At 54.8% G+C, this 20,772-nt stretch overlaps 1 protein-coding gene across 10 annotated transcripts in view; it reads left to right on the plus strand.

Annotated features, from left to right (window-relative positions):
- The window catches only part of ZMIZ1 (zinc finger MIZ-type containing 1), a 230,684-nt gene that overhangs the window by 135,940 nt on the left and 73,972 nt on the right, over window positions 1–20,772 (plus strand). For all 10 annotated transcript variants that reach the window (XR_016388087.1, XM_089897764.1, XM_089897763.1 and 7 more), the window contains one exon: window positions 1,079–1,184. Coding sequence is in view for 9 of the 10 variants with exons in the window: in XM_089897764.1 (XP_089753890.1) it covers window positions 1,079–1,184 (106 nt within the window). In the remaining variant the exon portion in view is untranslated. The remainder of the gene's footprint in view (window positions 1–1,078; window positions 1,185–20,772) is intronic.

Here is a 20,772-nt window from a genome sequence, read left to right on the forward strand (position 1 = left end):
CCCCAGCTGCTTCCTGAAACGACTCCATTTTCCAAGGTCCTTTCTTCTTAATAAGGAAACCTAATTTGGCGGCTGTTAATGAGGAAGCCAGGCAGGAGGGAGCAGGTCTGGCTGGCGGGACACCTGGGAACGGACAGGTGTGAGCCTGTGGAACCGTTCATGGGGCCCCAGGAGCGTCCTGTACCTCACTGCCCCCCACCCCCTAGGACTGACAGCCCTCCCAGCCCCTGGCTTCTCCCACTTCCAGCCCACACATCTGAGGCTCACAAGGGGATGCGTGGGACCTCCGGTCTGAATGCACAGCTGGCGCTCTTATAGGTGCCTCCCGTGTGCAGAGCCAGCGCTTGGCGCTGGAGACAGACCCCAGGCTGAGCATGACAGCCCTGCCGTTTGGCGACTCGGGTCTGAGAGGCTGCAGGGCGCTTGGCACGGAGCTGGGGAGCACAAGGCGTGTCCATCTGGGGAATTCTAAGCTCTCCGTTGGGCAGCTCCAAGCTGGAGCTCCTGGGAAGCGGTGAGCCCTAAATAAGTGCTCCTCCCCAGGTGCAGATTCTGACTCAGGAGGGACCGATGCCGCTGGGTGGGGACCGTGCTTGGAGTATTTGATGATAGCGAGTGCCCCGCAGTGGTGGCTGCTGGAGCTCAGTGAGGGATGGAGGAGAGGTGACCTGAGGCGTGGGAGACTTCCTTGGGGGAAGTTTGAAGAGCTGCACTGGGGGAGCAGAGACCCTGGCCTGGGGCCACGCAAAACGCGGCAGTACAGCATCCCCCTGCCAACTCCTAGAATGGGGCCAGATTTGAAAGCGGCAGGGCCTGGGCTTTGGGGTCAGGCCTACCTCCGGCCTGGAAACCCCTGAGGGCAGGGCCCGGGATCCCAGGGCCTGGCATGGAGGAGGTGCTTATCAGTGTTTGCTGAGTGACTGAACGAGGCAGTTTGAGTCCCAGTTCTGCCTGACATTGGGGACCTGCCTTAGCCTGCCCGCCTCACCTGTGAACTGGGCACATCTGCCACTGTGGATTCAGAGGCCTGGCGTGGACAGTGACTCACCCCTGCCCTTCCTCCCCTTCTTGCTGGCAGGTGGTCAGTCGGGTGGCAGCTCAGCAAGGGTTCGACCTGGACCTCGGCTACAGACTGCTGGCTGTGTGTGCTGCAAACCGAGACAAGTTCACTCCGAAGTCTGCCGGTAGGTGACGGCTGGGGGCTCCACGGTATCGTCGGGAGTGGGGGTGGGGCACTGGACTTAAACCCAAGGCTGTCACCACCCCTGTTGGCTGGCAGCTCAGTTGGTCCAGGTATGGCGTGAGCCCCCGAGTAGCAGCAGCTCACCTGCTGGCCTCTTGAGCCCACAAGTAGGGCCTGTCCCTCATCTCAGGGCCAGCAAGGGGCCCGGGGCACACCACACCCCAAAAACAGGCTAAAGGGAGATGCACATCATCTCGTGACCCCTTGGTGTAAGTGCTGTGATCATCCCCATTTTACAGCCCAGGAAACTGAGGCTCAGAGAAGCTGCAGAGATTTCCCCAGGTCACACAGCTAAGAAGTGGCAGAGCTGGGATTTAAGCCCAGGCCTGTGCTCCAGAATCAGCATCCTTAACCCTGAGGCTCCGCTGCATTCTTTCAAGATTTTTTTAATTTAAAATAAAACACAAATTAAAATAAAAATGAATCAGTACATTCAGGATTCTAAAAGACTGCTCTGTGTAGTATGCTCCATTGCAACTCTGTCCCGGCACGGGACCCGCTGACTCTATAGTAAACAGAGGCCACGGAAGGTACCAGGCAGCATTCTGTCTGTGAGGGCTTTAAGCACACTAAAGGTGCAGCTTTACCTGTCCCTCCATCCTCATCACCTTGCTTAAAAGCAGGGGAAGCTGCGTAAGCTTTTACTTGAACAGACCTGGACAACCCAGCCCTGTCACTTGCTGAGTGTGTGGCCTCTGAGCCTCAGTTTATCTCCTCGGGAAGGCAGGAATGACAGTGAGACCTACGTTGCTGGGGTCAGTGCCGAGCAGTGTCTAGATGTTGTTAACGTCCTTTATGGAGCCTGAACAATTCACTGAAAAAGAAAAAAGTCAGTTATTTCCTCTGTATAACAATAAAACAGACGTTTTCTCTGAATTCGTCCATCAGTTCTTTGGAGTGTATATAGAAACAGCTTAATGCAAGCGTTTAAAGGATGTCTCATGATGGGTTTTCATCAGTCTGCACAGCCCACAATTGCTTGAACACGGGTTTGTGCTTTGCTGTGTTTATGACGGTCCATGCACGTGGATGGCACGTCACTTATAAAAGGTGGTGAAGGCCTCATTAGCCAATAGCTGCTCTGAGATCCCTGACGTGCCAGCCTGTGTTGGGATATCGCTATTGTATTGAACTGCTTGCCAGGAAACGGTCTTGGAATCTCATAAGAGACGTCTGTTCCTGATGGAATCTGCAGTTTTAATAATAACTTAAGTCAATACAATTTTGACAAGGTAAAAATTGCTGCTTATCCAAGAAGCATATACATCCATATCGCTGTTTAGTGCCTGCTCTTCGCAGGCATCTGGCTGGGGCTGGGTTGTGCTGAGGGGTAAAACAGATGTGGTCTCACCTCGGGAAACGTACCATCCAGAGCAGGGATCGGCAAACTTGCTTTGTAAAGGGCCAGATCGTAAATAGTTTAGACCTTGCAGGCAATACGAAAGCAGCCATAGACAATGTGTAAACAAATAAGTGTGGCTAGTTCCAAGAAAGCCTTCTTTATGAAAGTAGATGATAGGAAAATTTCCTGATGCCTGGTCTAGAGGGAGAGAAAATCATCGACCAGATAATCACAGCTGTTTGCTGTACACCAGAAACTAACACAACATTGTAAATCAACTATACTTCAACTTTTAAAAAAAGACATGCAAAAAAATCACAGCTGTATGTGTGACTGTGTGCGTAAATTCAAGCTGTGATAAGGGCCATGAAGGAGCGGTCTCAGGGATGCCACAAGACCACTTGGGAGTGGGGAAAGGCTTCCCTGAGACCCAAAGGTCAAGTAAGAGTTGACTAGGGGAAGAAAAGGAGGAAGGACTGCCCAGGTAAAGGGAACAGCCTATGCAAAGGCCCTGAGGTAGAAGCAAGCATGGCTATTTTTTTAGCAGAACTAAAAGGAAGGCCAGTGGTTCCAGAGCCCTGGGGCAGAAGTCAGCAGCAGTTAGACACACAGGGCCTGTCTTGAGGGTTGTCCTAAGAGTAACGGGAACGTGGCTAAATTCTAATTTTGCAAAGATCGCTCGAGCTGCAAAAGAACAGATTGCTCAGGGGAGGCCGGTGTGGATGGAGGGAGCCAGTTGGCAGATTGCTGGGATGTCAGGATGAGGATGATGGTGGCTGGACCAGGAAGGTTCCGCTTCCTGTGGAGTGGAGTGGAGACAAAGGGATGACTCCAAGGGATATGTAAAATGCAAAACCGAGACAGGGAGAGCGTGGCCAGAGGGGTCGAAGGAAAACAGGAGAATGGGCTGTCCCAGAAACCCCAGCTGCTCCCTAGGTCCATGTGTAACCCCTCCCTCAAGGGTCTCTCACACCCCTGCTAGTACGTTCTGGGTGCTCTACCATATTTTGCTTCAATGCCCAGCTCTGTGGGACACAGGGTATTTTCTACATTAATGGATGAGGAAATTGAAGCTCAGAGAGGTCTTGTGACTTGCCTGCTGTCACACAGCTCGTAAATGATGGAGCTGAGAGACTTGAAGTCCTGGCCTCCTGAATCCAGGCCTGAAGCTGTGCCACCGCGTCATTGTTGACTCTGGGACCAGTTGGGGACCAAGATTTAGGAGGCCTCTGATCACCTGGGCCAGGATCTGAGAAGCTATTCCATTTGGGAGAGCTCTTTGCTTCACTCAGATCTCTCTAGCATGGCCCTGCCCTCCTCTAAGTGGTATTTCCAGCATCACTTCTTCTCCTGAGACAAGGGATTTGTTCCTTCCCCATCTGTACCCCTAGTTGTGCACTGCTCTTTACAGCCTAGAGAGCTCTTTCCCATGCATGTGTCTATCTAGTCACATGATAGGCCCTAGGCCCACGAGGTGCGTTCTCAGTGTACCCATTCTGCAGCTGAGAGCACTGAGGCCCAACAGGGCCTGCGGCTTAGCTGTCACTTGAATTCACTTATCAGGAGTCAAACCCAGGTCAGCCCCAAGAGCCATGACTAACCACCTTTCCCAGGCCGCCTGCCCTCTTGAGAAGTACGAGCCTCACGGCTCTCAGGGTCCCGGTCATCCCCCTGCTTGACCCGTCTTTTGGGAAGGCAGGGCACCAGTCTGACGGGGAAGACTTCAGCTCCTAGTTTCGTTGGTTGGGATAAAGGGTCCGCGGGGGGCAGGCTTGACCGTGAGAGGGGTGAAGACCACAGAGAACACAGCAGTGACCCCAGATTCCAGAAGCAACTCCAGCACTGGCCCCCATCTTCTCCACATTGCCCACCTCCCAGAGCTGTGGCCTCACCTGTAAAGAGGGATTATATGCCAATCCCACAGGTTGCCCGGGAGGATTAAATGAAATTGCCCAGGCGTGGAAGTGAGGGGCCCAGCTAATACCTGGCGCACAGTGGGTGCCGAGTCAATATTTTCTGGCCTTCCTTCTCTACTTCTGTCTGTCTTTTTCCCAACATGGTTCCCGACCTCTCTAAGGCCCTTTCTGCCTTAGTGAGGCTGTTTCCCACCCTCTCCTTCCCTGAGGCTCTGTGGGTGGGTGCATGACCTGCCTAACCCCACCTCTGGGTACAGCTGGGAGAGTCCCCGTGGTGTCAGTTGTGTGTGTGCAGTGGCCACACCGGCCACTACGGGGCCCACCTGGGCCTCCTCTCCCAGGCAGGCTTCTGCAGTTCTAGAACACGCTCTGTCCCCAGAGCTCCTGCAGCCTCTCCGCCCTCCCGTCTTCCTGTCTCCGTCTGGGTTCCCACTCTGCCTCACTGGCTAGTGCAGTTTTTACCCTCCCAGTCCTTCCCTCTCCTTTCTCTCTGAGGGTCTCTGATGCTGTCTGTCTCTGTCTGTCCTTCCCTTTCCTGCTGCCTCTGACTTTCTCCCTGCGTTGTGATGTGTATGTGCGTGTATATGTGGCGGTGAACATGTCTGTGTGTGTGTGTGTGTGTGTGTGTGTGCGCGTGCGCGAGTGTGTCTCCCCTTCTGCCTCCCCCACTCCTTCTCCCACTCTATCTCCCTGTCTGTCTCTCTTGTCAGGAGGCCAAGCTAGGGCCAGAGGGCCGGTGGGATGAGCTCATGCAGCGAGAAGCAGAGCGGTGCTTTGTCAGGAGAGATGGCGGTGCGCTGGGCTGGGCTGTGCGCGCCAGCATTGGTGGGCTCTGGAGCAGGTGCTCAGGCCTGGGGGCAGTGCTATGCAGTGTGTGTGCGTGTGTGTGTGTGTGTGTGTGTGTGAGAGAGAGAGAGAGAGAGGGAGAGAGGGAGAGAGGGGGAGAGAGAGAGAGAGATGGAGCGTGAGCGCAGAGCAGACACTGCAGCAAACAGCCAAGTCAGGCGTCTCCACGTGGGCCCCTCTGATACCCAGCCCCCAGCTCTTTGTTCTGGTGCAGCCTTTAGCCTGTGTGCTCGCACACGGGAGCACGCGCACACGAGCACGCACGACAGCATCCTCCTCGTTGGGAAGGTCCTTGGGGGCCAGCAGCTACCTCCTCTGCCTCAGTCCAGAAGGTCACCTGCCTTGTGCCTCCCCTTGTCCCCCCCTCCAGGCCACGGCAGGCCCCCCCGCCCCCCGGTCGCTGCCTGCCTGCTCTCGGCAATTTGGCAGGCAGTGCTGAAATGTCAGCCTCCCTGGCACCAAGAGGCCCACGCCTGCTGGCTTCGTGGGCACCAAGCACCAGGCAGTTACCATGTCCAAGGTCCCCAAGAGCCCTCTGTGTGCCTCTGCTACTGTCCACGCTTGAATGACTCTGTCCCTTTGGTTGCCCCTGTGAACAGCCCAGAGGTGGGTTAAAATAATAGAATAGGGAATGTCAGAACCCAGGGGATGGGGAACCCAGGGCCCAGAGAAAGGGAGATCTGCCCCAGGTTACAGTGAGGCGGGGCAGAGCCCAGACAAGAGCCTGGGTGGCCCACTGCCCGTCCTCACGCCCCTCTTGCCTCCCTGAATGATGACTCTGGGCTCCCTCTGAGAGGTGAGAGGCATGGGGCTGCTGGCAGAGTGGAAGATGTGGAGAGAGCCGCAGGTCTGGGAGGTGCCAGGGCATCCCGGGGGCATCCTGGGGGAGGCGACCAGTAGGCATTTGGAGAAGGATCCAGCGAACTCAGGAGAGAGGTCAGGGCTGAAGAGGCAGCCCCTGAAACCTCCGAGGAAGAGGAGGCCAGCCTTCTTAGGGACAAGCAAAGGGCAGTTGTCAACGACCTGCCTGTGGGCTGGACGTGACCTGCAGACAGCTGAGGTCCGACTGTTCAGCAGTTTTTAAAAATGCATATTAGTTGCCAACGTTTGCTCTTTGGAAGACTGTATTGTCCAGTCAAATGCCTGGCTCCCTTTGAATGGGAGCCTTGGACCCAGCCCGGCACGGACTGGCTGGTGGCTGACCCCTCGGATAAGTGCCGTGCTTCCCGAGTTGTCTCACACCCCAAGCATTTCCTGAATTTGGAAACCTGCTGGGCCCTGTGGACATGTGTGTTTCTTACCTCTTTTCTACACACACGCTCACATCCCAGCACAGCAGCCTGAGCCCCGGGCCCAGGAGTGGAAACCCAGGCAAAGTGGATCACTTGCTGTGTGTTGGCAAACATCTGCCCGTCTGTTTTCTCCAGTGTGCTGACGGCCCCCAGAGGAGCTGACAGCAGACCACAGGAAGGGACTGAGGCATGCCCTGGGCCCCCGGCCAGCCTGGGAGTGAAGAATCAGGAATGTGATGGGGCCCCTGCTCTGCCCCTCCCGGTCTGTGGCCTGTGATCCACTCAGGAGGGGCTCGGGAGAAGCTTGGTCCTTCTTGGAAGCCCTCGATCCCCGGGGAGCTTCTGCAGCAACTTATGAAGCAGCCCTGAGGCTCAGAGACAGACCCAACCCCAGAGACCAATGGCAAGGGTCCCGCCTCCATCGGAGGATGCGGATGGGGCACAGACCTCAGAGGCCAGCCAGGTCATTTCATCACTCCCACCCAGGACTCCTTAAGCAGGAGAAGGCAGGTCATAAACCATTTTCCTCTGTCATTGAAAACAATCCTTCTTGCTCCCACCTAGCTGAATGGGGGGCTTTCAGACCCCCACGGTGGTGGTCACATTCCTGGCCTCTCTTGGCGTCCCAGCCCCTATCTCTACCTTCACGCCTCCCCCATGGCCTATCTCCACCCCCTCTGCCTCTGCCCACCCCATAGCACGCAGCCGCCTTCCCATCACCATCACCGGGGAGGACAAATAGCCTCATTCAGGGACACCCTGCCAGATCTGTCTCTCTAAGACAAAGCTGTGCGCAGCTCTGCGTGAAAAACGGCTCACAGCCGCCCAGTGAGCAGGCAGGATTGGTGGGTGCAAATTACAGGGGGATTTGTTAACGCTTGCTGGCTCCCCCCAGAGAAAGCGGCAGGTGGGCCCTCACCCTTGAAATGCCAGGCTGCCCGGCTGGGCGCCTCGTCGAGGCCGGGGACAGACTTCCTCCTGGACACCAGCCCCCACCGCCACATCTGAGCTCAGCAGAGCTGGGATGTGAGGGAGGGACTTGGCTTCCTTCCTCCTGCTTGGCCGCCTCTGCACTCCAGGTCAGGTCCTGCTCAGGAAAGGGCTCTGGATTTCATCACCCAGCCCCTGGGAACTGACTCGAGGTCAGCTCTGTTTAAAGGACAAAACCTGTTTATCACTCACCTTCTGTCGAGTCACTGCTGTGAGCGAGGCCACTGGGGCTCTTATCAGCACACCCATTTTGTAGAGGTGGAAACTGAGGCTATAACAGGGACAAGACAGACCAGGTACATGACTTCCGGGGCTGGAAGCAGGACTTGGACCTCCACGTGATTAGACCTGGAGCACAGGGAGCTGTCCCTCTTCTGAGTGACCCTGTGTGAGCAGGTGGGGTAGGTCGTCCTGGGCCAGTGGCCCCGGCTCCCTCCCCTCCCCCAGCTCCCTGAGGGCTGAGGCCCAGTCACTCTGCTCTTGGAGAAAAAGAACAGTGGGGAGGAGCTCATGTGACAGAGGGTTTGTGGACACAGCTTCCCGGGCTAAGGAATTGGGGGGAGGGGTGTGCGATGGTCCCTGGCGTGTCTGGAGTGAACAGTGAGGAGGGGGGCAGTGCCATGGAAGAATGAGAGAAGGCAGATTTGGAAATAGCTTCAAGGCCCTGGAAAAGGGAACTGAGTATTTCAGTGGCCATTAAAAGTGAGGTCCCCTAAAAATGATTACCATCCGGAAATACTTATGACATAATATTAATTTCTTTTTAGAAGGGTAACAAAATGTCATGCTCAGTATGAGCTCGACCAGGTGCAAAAACAAAATATACATTTGGTTAGGCAGAGGAACAGAAAACAGAAGGGAATATACCAAAACGTCAGCTTAGAAATCATGGAGCTATCTGGATGGGGGGAGGTAGCTGACGCTTTATTTCCCATATTTTCTGCAGGGAGCATGGATTCTGTCTTGGTCAGGATGGTCGATGGTCGCCATGGGCTCCTCTGGAGTCTGGCTGGAGTTGGCAGGGGTGGGGGGAGGCAAGAGCACCCTGGTCTTCGGGCTGCTCAGCAGTTTCCCCAGCACAGCCCTCTGCTTCCCGAGGGCCTGGGGGACGGGCCCCTGCTCGCTTGGGGGGCTACTCTTCCTGCCTCCTTCTCTTCCGTGGGGTTAGCTCATCACTGGCTCCCCCCACAGAGCCAGGGTGTGCAAGGACACGGCTGCCTGAAGGCCCAGCTGGTGGAGATCTGCTTTCCTGGCCTGTCCAGAAGGAGAGGGGGTGGGGGGATGAGGGCATTGGCTCATGGCAAGGGGTCCTGGGGCCCGGGACCCTGACAGGCCGTGCAGAGCCCTCTCAAGATGGGGCTGCTTGTCCTACCTGGACCGTCACAACTCCAGTCCAGAGCCCCAGCTGGGACTCCACACACATGATTGGGTTGGGGGTCTGTGAGGCAACAGAGGAAGGAGAGGCCACTGGAGGCACCTCAGTCAAATGATGTGTGTCTGAGTTTGGGTTTCCCCAGATGCAGACCCCGCAATGAAGATTCCAGTGCAAGCGATTTATTTAGGAGGAGCCCAGAAAGCACCAGTAGAGAAGCAGAGAAATGAGATGCGGAAGGGAAGGAGGAGGATAAGTGTGATGTGAAGCACTGTGCCTGCCGTGGGGAGCTCCCGGAGACAGAGTAGAACGCGCCCCTCAGTCAGCCTGAGAGGCTAGGGCGAGGAGGTGTTCATCCAGCATCTGGCATCCATCACTGGCTGGGGGCTCCTTGGGGTCAGGGTGTGGATGCACCCTTCGGCACTCACCTTGGCGGAGATGCCAAGAAGAGCCACGGTGCCTGTCGTAAGCAGAGGGTGTGTGAGGAGGCATCCACAGTGCCAACAACAAGGCACCCAGTTTCCGTCCCCTGCATCCCAACCTCATCCCCACCCCCGCCATACTCTTCTGATTGTATTCTCCATGTTGTTGCTTACTTGTTCTGACTTCAAGAGAGGAATTTGAGAAGGAAACTTTCTATCTTCTCTCTATGGCCACCGTACCTGGCGGACCAGCCCCCCTTGCCACATTTAGATGCTAACTGTCCAAATAAAGACAGTAAAGAGCAGGCCCTGCATCCAGGTGTAGCTCCAGGGGCCTGGGCCGGCTCTCTGCTCGTTAAAAAGGGAGCCCGGGATTTGGGAAGCTGACCCTCTCCCCCTTGAACTAGCAACATCCCAAACATGGGAAGAGAGCTGACATGGCAGTGGTTTTCTCGCCAGGTCCCGTGACCACCTTAAGCCGTCTTGGGGACCACATCCCTTTGTCCACACTTGAGGGTGCTCCAGACAAAGCGGACAGCCCTGGACAAAGCCATGGGGGCTGGGTACCACCCTCCACCTCCACCTCCACCTCCCCTGGGCAGGCCATGCCCCACCAACACCAACACCAACACCCCCAGCATCAGTTTCTTCCCCAGTCCAACGCATCCATACCATCTCTACCTTCGTGGCTGCGGGAAGAATAACGAAGTCCTGGGCGTGGGAATGCCTCTCAAAATAAAAAATACTAAACAGAAATTTTCAGAGCAGGGAACGACAGGCGTCTTGTGCCAGGCCCACTCCGTGCCAAGCACGGGGGCTACAAACACATATAAATGCACCACACACAGTCCCTGCTCTTCGGGTTTGAAATCAATGAATGCTCCCATTCTGGGGGTGAGACATGACAGTAATCCTACACACAGACACAGCCCTTTACACGGCCTTTCTTGTCCAGCCCCGTGAGATCCCCACGGCAGGCTTTTTCCCATTTAAAGAGGAGGAGACTGAGGCTCTGAGGGGTGGGAAGGTGGCCTCAGCAGGGGCAGAAGTGGGGCCAGAGCTCTGGCTATCCTTGCTTCTCTGCAGGTGTCCCCAAGGAGATGCACAGCCTCTGGGGTGATGCAGGGCCACGGGGTTATCGCCATTCAGGCACCAGGGTGTTGCCACGTTGCACCCAGAGCGCTGCCTTCCACCGTCCGGCCCAAAGGTGCATCTGGGACAGAGGACCTGCCCCAGGGCGCCCTGAAGATGCTGTGGCCGCCCGAGAAGTTAATAAAGCCATGGGTAGCAATTAATTCTGCAGAGGAAAGGGCCAGGTAAGAGGATTAAGGAAGCCAGAGCTTTGGTTTTAAGCTGGAGCTTAGCTTTCTCACCCCCAGAGGAGGGATTTCAGGGGATTCAACGGTGTGAGAGTGACATGGAGCAGGGACTTGGCAGAAAGTGGGCGAGGTGGTTATGGAACTTTCAGAGCAAGCATTGCAAGCCATGGCCTTATAAATACCTTCTGGGTTAGACAGACAGACACAGGAATTAATGATGGTGCAGGTATCATTAGCCTTGTTTATTTAGACTTACAGAGCCAGGGCAGGGCAGCTGGATTAGGAAAAGAATCTGATTTATAGCCCCTTTCAATCATGATGATAGCAAATATTTGGGCAGCGTTTTCCCAGTACCCGGCACTGTGTGCACCATCCATGATGATCCCAGACCCATGTCTGCCCCATTTTACAGACGAGGAGACTGGAGTTTAGGAAGATTGAATGACTTGACCAAGGTCCGAATTGTGATTCAAACAAGAATATCTAACCCTGAAGCCGTAAGCTGCCCCCTACTCTATGTGCAGGTTGCAATTAAATGCTGGGAAAGACATGTTAATACTCTAGAGAGCTTGTCAGGATCACCTGAATTGCTTGCAGGTGGAGATATTAAGTATTTGACAATGACTTGTCCTTGTTGGTGGGTGAGACACCCTCTCATCTTTGAACTCATGCAGTACTCACGGTCTTTTGCAAAGTGAGGAGCAGAGATCCTGGCATATAGTAAGCATTCAGTACATGTCAGCTGTTATTGTCACAGTTCCGTGGTCAGCCCCAATTTCAAATATTTTTTTCCAGAAACCATTCAGCTATTTCACAGAGAGGAGTAGTGGTTAAAAGCATGGACTCTGCACCAGCATGTCTGGGGTGTGAAAACCACCCGGCCCTCCACTCACCAGCTGTGTTACCTTGGGAAAGTCATTTATTAAGTGAACCAACATATGTATAGTGCTTAGGATGAGGCCTGGCATATACTAAGTGCTGTATACATGTTAGCAATCTTATGTTCCAACGTGTTGGCCTTTCTTAGGACGCCTCTCATACCTGGAGGTAGCCCAAAACCCTGTGCCTGCCCCTATGTTGTGTTTTGGGGTCTGGAAAATATGGATCCTCTACTTAGGTAGGGCCAAGGTCAATGCCAACCACACCCACCTCTAAGTGGGTAGGTAGATAAGCGGGGTCCTATTAACCTAGGCCAGGGAATGGCCCCTTCTTGAGGCTCCAGGGCCAGAAGGCCACAGCTGTCTCCAAGACAGCAGAGGGTCACATAGGGTTAAGAGGCCATCTCTTTCCCCCACAAAGAGGAGGCTGGGCCCCAGTGAGGGAAGCGGGCAGCGTGCAGGAGTGGAGAATAGAGAGCCAGCTGAGGCAGGCTAGACAGGGCCAGCAGCAACCTGTTTGTGCCTTGGCCTGGGGAGGTTTGAGGGCCTCTGTTTCTCCAAGTCTCCCAGCAGTCCTTCTCAAAATTCTTTCAAGAGAGAAAGTCACATTTAAAGTACCATTTATTGGGAATTCCCTGATGGTCCAGTGGTTAGGACTCTGCGCTTCCACCGCAGGGGGCAAGGGTTCGATCCCTGGTCGGGGAACGAAGATCTCGCATGCCGCACGGCTCGGCCCCAAAAGAATAAAACTAAAAAAATAAAGGACCATTTATTGAGCTCTTGCTTCATGCCAGGCTCTGTGCTGGGTATTTTATGAACATCAGTGCTGATCCACATGAAGAACCAACCCCTTTTATAGATTGGAAAACTGATGAACAAAGAGATTTATTCACTTGTCCAGAGTAACTCCAATCCTTGTTATAACAAGGTGAGGGAAGAGTGGGTAGATGGCTCTGACTGGATAGATGTTTGGAGAGTTGAGACTAAAGAGAAGATGGAAAAAAGCAAGAGAATAGGGGGAGGGTGTAGACCTGCCTGCCCCAACTCCAAGCCTCTCTCCTTCTTCTGTTCCTTCTTGGGTTGTGCCTTCTCTCTCAGGGATCAGGCTCATTGTGAATGTCACACTCAGCCTGTCCCCAGGGCCCATCTGGCAAGCAAGGACAGGAAGGAAGACCCTGGCCAACAGCCCCCCATCCTCTTATCCCTCATAATCTACCCAAGTCACTTTGCACAGCAGAGTGAGGGCTTAGGAGGGACCAGGCCCTGGACACTGTGGTCTCAGCCTGCAGGCCCCCAGCCCTGGCCTCCATGCTTTCAGAGGCCCTTGAGTCAGGTCCAGTGAGTTGTTGGGATAGGGCTGGTCTCAGGACATGCAGAGCCAAGCTCTGGAAACCAAAGAGGGGGCAGCATGGGACAGGGGTCCAAGCTCAGGCTTCAGGGTCAGGCTGACCTGGGCTCAGCTCAGCTCCATCACTTCCGTGCCACGTGTAACCCCAGCCATGTCTCCCAGCATCTCACAAAGTAATGGGTACAAAGTACTTAACTCAAGCTGGCGTCTCAGAAGGGCTCCGTACATATCGTTCTGATTATTGAGTCCTGCATTGCAGCACAGGCTCTAAAACGTACTTGCTGTGTGACTTTATGCAAATCACTTCACTTCTCTAAGCTTGGGGTCCAGAGGATCTAGAATCCAGGTTTCCTGGCTGGAGCGGCAGCAATTCTGTTTCCTTGGCAACCCAGCTTCCTCTCGAGGGACCATCTGGATCACGTCACTGTGGCAAGGTGCTGCCCGGGCAACCAGGTGTTTGTGTTTTGCAGTGGAAGCTCTGCAAGGTGGTAATTCCCCTCACTGGGGACAGGGTGGTGGCCAGGCAGGTGGCTGGAAGGAATCATCTCTGTCTCAGTCGTGCCTGCCCTTGCTATTCCTGGGTCCAGAGAGAAACAGACTCCAGAGCTTAGGAACTCTAGCCAATGACTTTCCTTGAAGAGCTATTAACAGATGCTTCATTATATTCCTAGGCACATTTTCTGGCTTGTTGAGGCTGGCCACGTGGGAAACGCTGCCCGGGGCTGGACTCCTGTAGGGAATTCCAAAGGACCCAGTCTCACCTGTTTGGGATGAAGAGCCACTATTGTCTCTGGCAGGAAACAGGAATTACTGGGGGGAAAAATTAGGACTCTGCTTTTGAAACAGGCACATAATTATAATGACAGCAGAAACTTGGTGCAAAGGATAAACTAATTCACCCCTTCAACAGACGTGCATGGGCATCCATTATATGCAGATTTTGTGACCGGCACTTAGGTAACCCTAGAGATTGTGTGTATCTGCAAGGAGCTCACAGACCTGGACAGCTTAGGAAAAACACAATGTCAACAGACCCACATCAGCCAAGGGAGAAGCTGAAGGGGTGGTGGTGTGCAGAACCCTCTGGGGGCCAGCCACTTGCAGCAGCAAGCTCCCAGCCCGGAGCAGCTGGAAAAGCCGGGGACAGTTCAGGGATAGCGTGGGCTCTGCCATCACTTCACACAGGTGAGCGCCATGACTTTTACAACAGCCCACAAAGGTGAGCTCTGGCCCCTTTTCCAGGTGGGGAAACTGAGGCTCCGAAAAGTGAAGTCCATGCCCAGGGTCACACAGCTGGGGAGTGGCTGGTCTGAGATCAGAACTGGGTCCATCTGTGTCCACAGTGCATCCTCTGGGGGGGGACCCTTCTCTCCTGGTGGGCTGTCAGGTGTGGCTCCATTGCCTGGAAGCGTGTGGCCTCTATGCTGAACAAAATAAAATAATCTTCCACCTCTCTGTCCTTCTGGCTCTTCCTCTCTCTTCCTCTACCTGTGTCTCACCCCCCCACACCCTCTCTCCTTCCCTCCCTTTTCTTCTCTCTCCCTCACTGTCCTTCTCCCCTCTCCTTTCCTCTCTCCTTCATCTCCTTTGTCTCCCCGCCTTTCCCCTTGGGACCACAGCACCGTGCACCAGTGGCTCCACTGGTTGCAGCTCATCTCTGCCTAGGCGCCACCTGCAGCCTCTTACTCTGGGCCCCAGGCTCACTGTCCTCGGATGCACCGCCCAGTCCAGCCCCTGTCGAGCCCTGGGCTACACCCCCCAGAAATGCCGGCTGCTGTTTGGTGCTGTCCCCCTCCTGAGCACCCTCAGCCGAGGAAGTGACATTATGGCTTGTCTTCCCATTTCCTCCAGGCTCCGTGTGGTCCTAAGCCCACTCTCAGATGTGCGGCCCAGATGTTTAGAATCACTGCCTCCCAATAAAGCGTCTGCTGGGAGGCCGGGAGGCAAGGGGCCCGCGTGTGCGAAGGGCCCACGTCTGTGCAAACGGGGCTGGGAAGAGAGAAAATGGGAGCTCGCCCTCCCCAGGCACAGACGGCAGGAAATTGGTGTGCCATCGAGCTGCATGGGAAAGCCGCGAGTGCAGCGAGGCGCCCCGCCCTGTGTGCTTGACCCTGAGCCGCTCCTCAACGTCTCGGGGGCGAGACGGCTGTGCCCACCCCCTGGGACAGGGCTTCTGCATCTGGTTCTTTCCTCCCACCCCAAGTGGAGACAGAACTGTGGGAGGAGAAAAACAACAGAGGAGAAAGGCACTGCCCCTCTAAAGAGAGAGGACAGGGAGGGGGGAGGTGACCCCATCTGTGGGGTCTGTTCCCTCCCAAGCACTGGCCAAGGCTAGACTTCGGGGTCTGGGTGCCAGGCCCCCTGCTTGTGCGGAAGGGGCTTCCTCAGCTTGGAAGACCCACATGTCCACACAGCCAGGAGGCGGAAACTACAGGGTGGCCCTGGGGGATCAGAGAGCCCAGCACCCCCAGCGGGGCAGCCACCACGCAGGGGGCCACCTGAGGCCGTGTGAGACACACACCCGCCACTGCCAGGGCTTCCAATTCTGCGAGAAATCTCCTGAGTCTTTTAATGTCGTCGATTACCTCTTATTGAAGACCCATTGCTGGCCAGTCCAGCCGTGCCTGAGGGCTGGCTCTCAGGTGGCCAGTGGAGGCATGGAACTTAAATCATTGAGGATCAAGCGGGGACAGATGGATGCATGACTGATGGGAAGAGGAAGGGTCTGTCTGTGGAGTACATGGGAGTGTGTCATCTTCATAGAATACAGAAAGAAGTATCGTGCCGTGTCAGCAGGGGAGGGTTGGTAGTGAGGGGCACCTGAATGGGGTGGCAGTGGGGCGACAGGACCTTTGAAGCGTAGAAATCACCCACGTGGCATGTCCAGCCACGGAGGTAGGCCACCCTGGGTTTGCATCCTGTTCCCTGCTTTCAAGCTATGTGACTCCAGGTAACTGACATAACCTCTCTGATCCTTAGCGGTAGCATCAGGAAACAAGGGATGATAACCATATATCCCTCCCAGTTGTTTGTGGTGTTTGAGAGGTTGAGGATTAGATAGATGGTGCAGGGGAAGCTGTGCCTTGCACAGAATGAGGACTTGGTGTCCATTTGCCATATCCCAGTACCTGAGGCAAAACACGTGCGTGAAGAGTACCCTGTCCCCAAAAATCAGCCGTGAGAGGAAGAAGACTGGGTCGGGGCGGAGGATACTGTGTAGTGGAGAGGGAAGGGGAAGAAGGAGGACGGTGCCCTTTTGGAGTACAGGGGGTATATAATAAGTATAAATAGTAAGTATCCGTAGTAGTATCATTTTAATTGCTACTGTTACTCTCTGATGTGAATATCAGCGTGCAGAGGGCCTTTCAGGATCACCTGGCCTATTTTTATCTGAGAGGAGACTGGCACAGAGAGAGGGAGCAATCTTCCAGCATCCCTCATCATACCAGCAGTAGGACCGGCCTGATGCAGTACTTACCACTAATATTCTTCTTGTTACTCCCAGTAGCACTGTTACTCCCATGCCAGCTACTATTACTCCTATTTCTATTACTCACACTGGCCTATTGCTTCTAATACTACCATTATTTTCCTAGTACGATGAATCAATTAAGGAGTGAAGTTTTATTGAGTTCTTACCATGTTCCAGGTGCTGGGCAAAAATACTGCAGAGACTTCCTCTCCTTTCATCTTTATAAAGATATTAAGAAGAAACGGAGACTCAGAGAGGTTAATTACTCGCTCAAGGCCACACAGTTAGCAAGTGGCAGGGCTAGAATTAGACCCAGGCAGTCCCGCTCCTGCACACCTGGGTACCAGGTCAGACCGCCTCCCAAAAGAAGGAAGGAGGCTTGACAACCCCGAGCCTGGATGAATGGAGGCCTGGATGCATCCCAGGAGTAGGGCTGCCTTGTGAATTAGCACAATGGGCAGCTACCTTTGTGGAGGGATCTAATAATCTCTCTCCTGCCTTGTTTCACAAGACCTGAAATTCCACTCTTCACGTGATTTTCTTTGGATTAAATTTCACGTGCCTCTGTCTGTTAGCCTCGTTCATTCAGTCTGCCATTTGAAAATAGCATGGTGAGGGGTGGTGAGGCCAGGTCCCAGGCTCAGAATCCTGGCTTCCAGTTCTGGCTGCTTGTAGCCTGGGTGACTGTGGGCCGGTCCCTTCATCTCCCAGTGGTGGGATGTCAAATCTGAAGCTCCCAGCTCAGGGCCTCATAGAGTGGCCCCTCTGTCCTTCCCCTGCGACTCTGCGAGACCCCTGTCATAGCCCCAGGTGTAATAGTCCTTGCAGATGAGACCCCACCCCCAAGGCCCAGTCCAGTGATAGCAGGAAGCCAGCAGATTGCATCTAGAAAAAACACAGAATTTAGAGATTACTCATCCATTCATTCAGCAAACGTGAACTGAGTACCACAGCGTCCCAGGCCTACGCTGGATGCCTGGGCAGTGTGAGTGACGTAGATGTGGTCCTCACCCTCCAGGAGCTCAGGGCTCCATGGAGAGGACAGACTTCGAATAAATGCCCTCCGACGATGATGTGATCTTTGTGACAGGCCCTACAAAAGACACGTGGAGGGGGCCGTGAGTCTGGGAGCTTAGAGAAAGCTTTCTCAAGGAAATGACCCTTGCAGGAAGGCTCCAAGGAGAAAATCTGCCCAAAGACGAGGACAGAGAAAGACATTCCAGGCAGAGGAAACAGCACGTTCAGAGGCCCCAGGTGCAGAAGGAATGTGGGTTCAAATTTCCTCTCTACTTCTTCTGACTCGGTAGCCCTGTGCAAAATGCTTCTCTCTGAGCCTCAGTTTCCTCACCTGTAGAATGGGAACAGTTGCCACCTGCTCCCCAGGGCTCCAAGCAACTGAGAGGTTAAGGGGTGTGAAGGTGGTGGTGCTGGCACTGCCCCCCTGAACGCCTAGGGGATCTGGAGGCTGCCTCTTGGCTCCTAGCTTCCAAGCACCCCCAACACTTGAGGCTTCTGCCGGTCCTGGTTGTTCCTCAGCACAATTAGGTAATTAGGCCAAATTCAATTACACACCACACTCCCAGGTCTGTCTGGGGCCCGACGGGGGCGTGGGCTCCCTTTGCTGGCGGGGGGGCAGTAGCAGTGCTGCTCTCAGAGTTGTGTCTTCCTACCATGCATCCCAAAATACTGCATGCATCCCAGATGGGGAAACTGAGGCAGGGAAGAGGCAGTGTGCTTAGCCCCAAACCTCAGGGCTGAGATCCCCAGGGCTGATTTTTTTCCCTCCTTGACAGCCCCAACCCAAACTGTGAGCCCATGGCTTGTCCCACCTTTCAGATTCATCACAGGGGTCCTGGCTCCTCTCCCCCTGGACAAGACCCCCCCCACCGAGGGTGGGATTCAGCTTCCCTGCCACCCTTGGATTTGTGGCAGTTTCTCCTCCCAGCTGCAGACTGGTACCCAGCCACCATTCAGCACTTTGAATGGTGTGTGAATTTGAGGGGAGAGCACACCTTGACTTCCAGGCTAAGGGGTGTGCTGTTCCCACCTGCCAGGCTCAGCTCTGAGGATCCTGATTTCAACATCAGGCCTCCTACTCCTTGCCCTGCCCTGGCGGCCACTTTGGATTTTCCCCAGACATTCCTTCGTGGCCTGTCTGCTCACGTCCAGAGCCCCCCGGGGGTGCGGGACACCTGGGACCACACTGCAGGTGTGAGGGGAGTCACCAGACCCCCTGGGCTGCCATGGGCTGTGAGTACAGGGCTAGAAGAGGGAGCAGGCACCTGGGAGAGTGTCCTCTCACACGGGACTGCAGGAGAGGAGGGTGGGAAGTGCACCAGGTGACACTGGATTCCTGGCGAGCTTTAATGGGCTTAGGAAGTTCATAAAACGGCTGTATTGCTGCCCAGGATGCGCTGAGGTGCTTGGGCATGCTTCTCGAGCACCCTTCCTCTCCTCTCACCTATCACAGCACCCCAAAACAGAAAGGGCCTCAGAAACCATAAGCCTACCAGTGTGGGATCCCCTTTACAACTCCCCATCCTCAGCTTACACACCTCAGGTGACAAGGTGCTCCCACCCTGGGCGGCCCTGACTGTCAGGAGGTCCTTCCTTCTTTTGAGCCCAAACCCGTCTTTTTTTCAACACTGCCATCCTTCCTTCTGATGCATGTGACTCCCACTGTGGATGAGAAAAGGACTGAAGGGTCCAGGGTCTGGCCCCCGACCTCCCTGTGAGGAGGGGGAAGAACAGAGTGGGGCAGACCCTCCCCATGTGAACCCCAGCTCATAGAAAGAGACAGTGGATGGACAAGAGCCCTTTAGAATAGTAAGTCCTCATGTGTTTAGGACTTTACAGTTTGCAGAGCACATCCTTGACATTACCGTTGGTGGAAACATGGGGAGATGGCCTGGAGCTCTGGAACAAGTCAGAAGACCTGGATCTAGTCCTGGCTCTACCACTAACTTGCTGTGTGACTGGAGGAAGCCCTAGTCCCTCTCTGAGCCTCAGTTTCCTCATCCGAAAATTAAGACTAGGCTCTCTTTACTTCAATGCTGAGAGTTGGGGGTTCCAAATAGGCAAGCAGAGACCCTGTAAGGAAAAGGGGTGCACGTAACAGGCCCTGCAGGTTGTGGGGCACACTGGGGTCATGTGGTTGTTGGAGCAGCCTGCATTCAGCCTTGCCGGGCCCCCCAGCCTAGCATCAGAGTGTGTGGCCTGAAATCCTTCCCCCAGCTGAGCGCCATTTCTTCCTCTGCAGAGAGGAGGACGGCATCCTCCTGGTACCTGCAGGAGCCTTTGTCTCAGGAGCAACAGGAGTGAAATTTGGCCTCCCCAGGCCAGACAGGGAGGTGTGCCGCCCAGCCAGGCAGGCAGACAGACTGACAGCTTCAGCAGGAAGGGAAATTGCCTTTCCATCTGCAGGGAGCTTATGTCAGTCCAACTGGGGGCCGTCCGGAAGTCCCCCGTCAAAGCTGTGTCCTGGGAGAAGCAATAAAGCCCCAGGACTGCTGAGACACAGACATTCGCGCTGCCTTGGCCGTCCCATCCCATCCCTTCAAAGGCGACTCCAGAAATCAATGGGAAGAGATTCATGAGGGTCCTGGGTGGCGAGCTCCTCATCACCTCTGGCAGCCCCTTTGTTAGCTGGCCTGAGCTTCCTGTCTGAACAGGCTGCTTCCACTGAGAGGCAACCCACATTCTTGCAGACAGCACGTCGGGGACCCAGTCTCTGGGCTGGCAAGCGGCGGGAGCAGGGCACCGCAGACCCCACTGTTCACTCATTCATTCCTTGATTCACTTATTCATTCAGGTAGCTGGTCCGTGCTTCATTCACACAGCAGATATCAGGCATCTGCTTGGCATATTGTAGATCCTGTCGATAGAACATGTGCAAAACAGACAAAAGTCGCTGTTGGCAGGGAGCCTGATTTCTGGCGAGGGAGATAGCATTAGCAAGAGAAATAATTGAAATACATCAGTCATCAGTGCCAAGGAGGAGCCTAAGTCAGGAAAGAGTGGTAGCAGACGCCAGGAGGGGCTGCAGATATGGGCAATGCAGCTGAGGAAGGCTTCCTGAGACTCAGGTGTCCCCTGGGTGGAGGCCTGCAGGAGGTGGGAAGTGAGCCTGGCCACCTGGAGAAGAGCATGGGGGCGTCCGCAGCCTGCAGGCAGGGAGACGGGAAGGAAATGAGGTCAGGGAGGTGACAGGCGCCAGGTCACACAGGGTTTTGTGGGGGCATCATAAAGACGTGGATTTTTACACTGACTGAGCCAGAGCGGTTTAAGCAGAGGAATGATGAGCTGCGACTTCGGTTTTGGCAGCATCACTGT

The sequence above is a fragment of the Delphinapterus leucas genome, chromosome 16 (genome assembly GCF_059928025.1).
Source record: "Delphinapterus leucas isolate spDelLeu-1000000601 "Yukka" chromosome 16, BTC_Dleu_Yukka2, whole genome shotgun sequence".
Classification (NCBI taxonomy): Eukaryota; Metazoa; Chordata; class Mammalia; order Artiodactyla; family Monodontidae; genus Delphinapterus; species Delphinapterus leucas.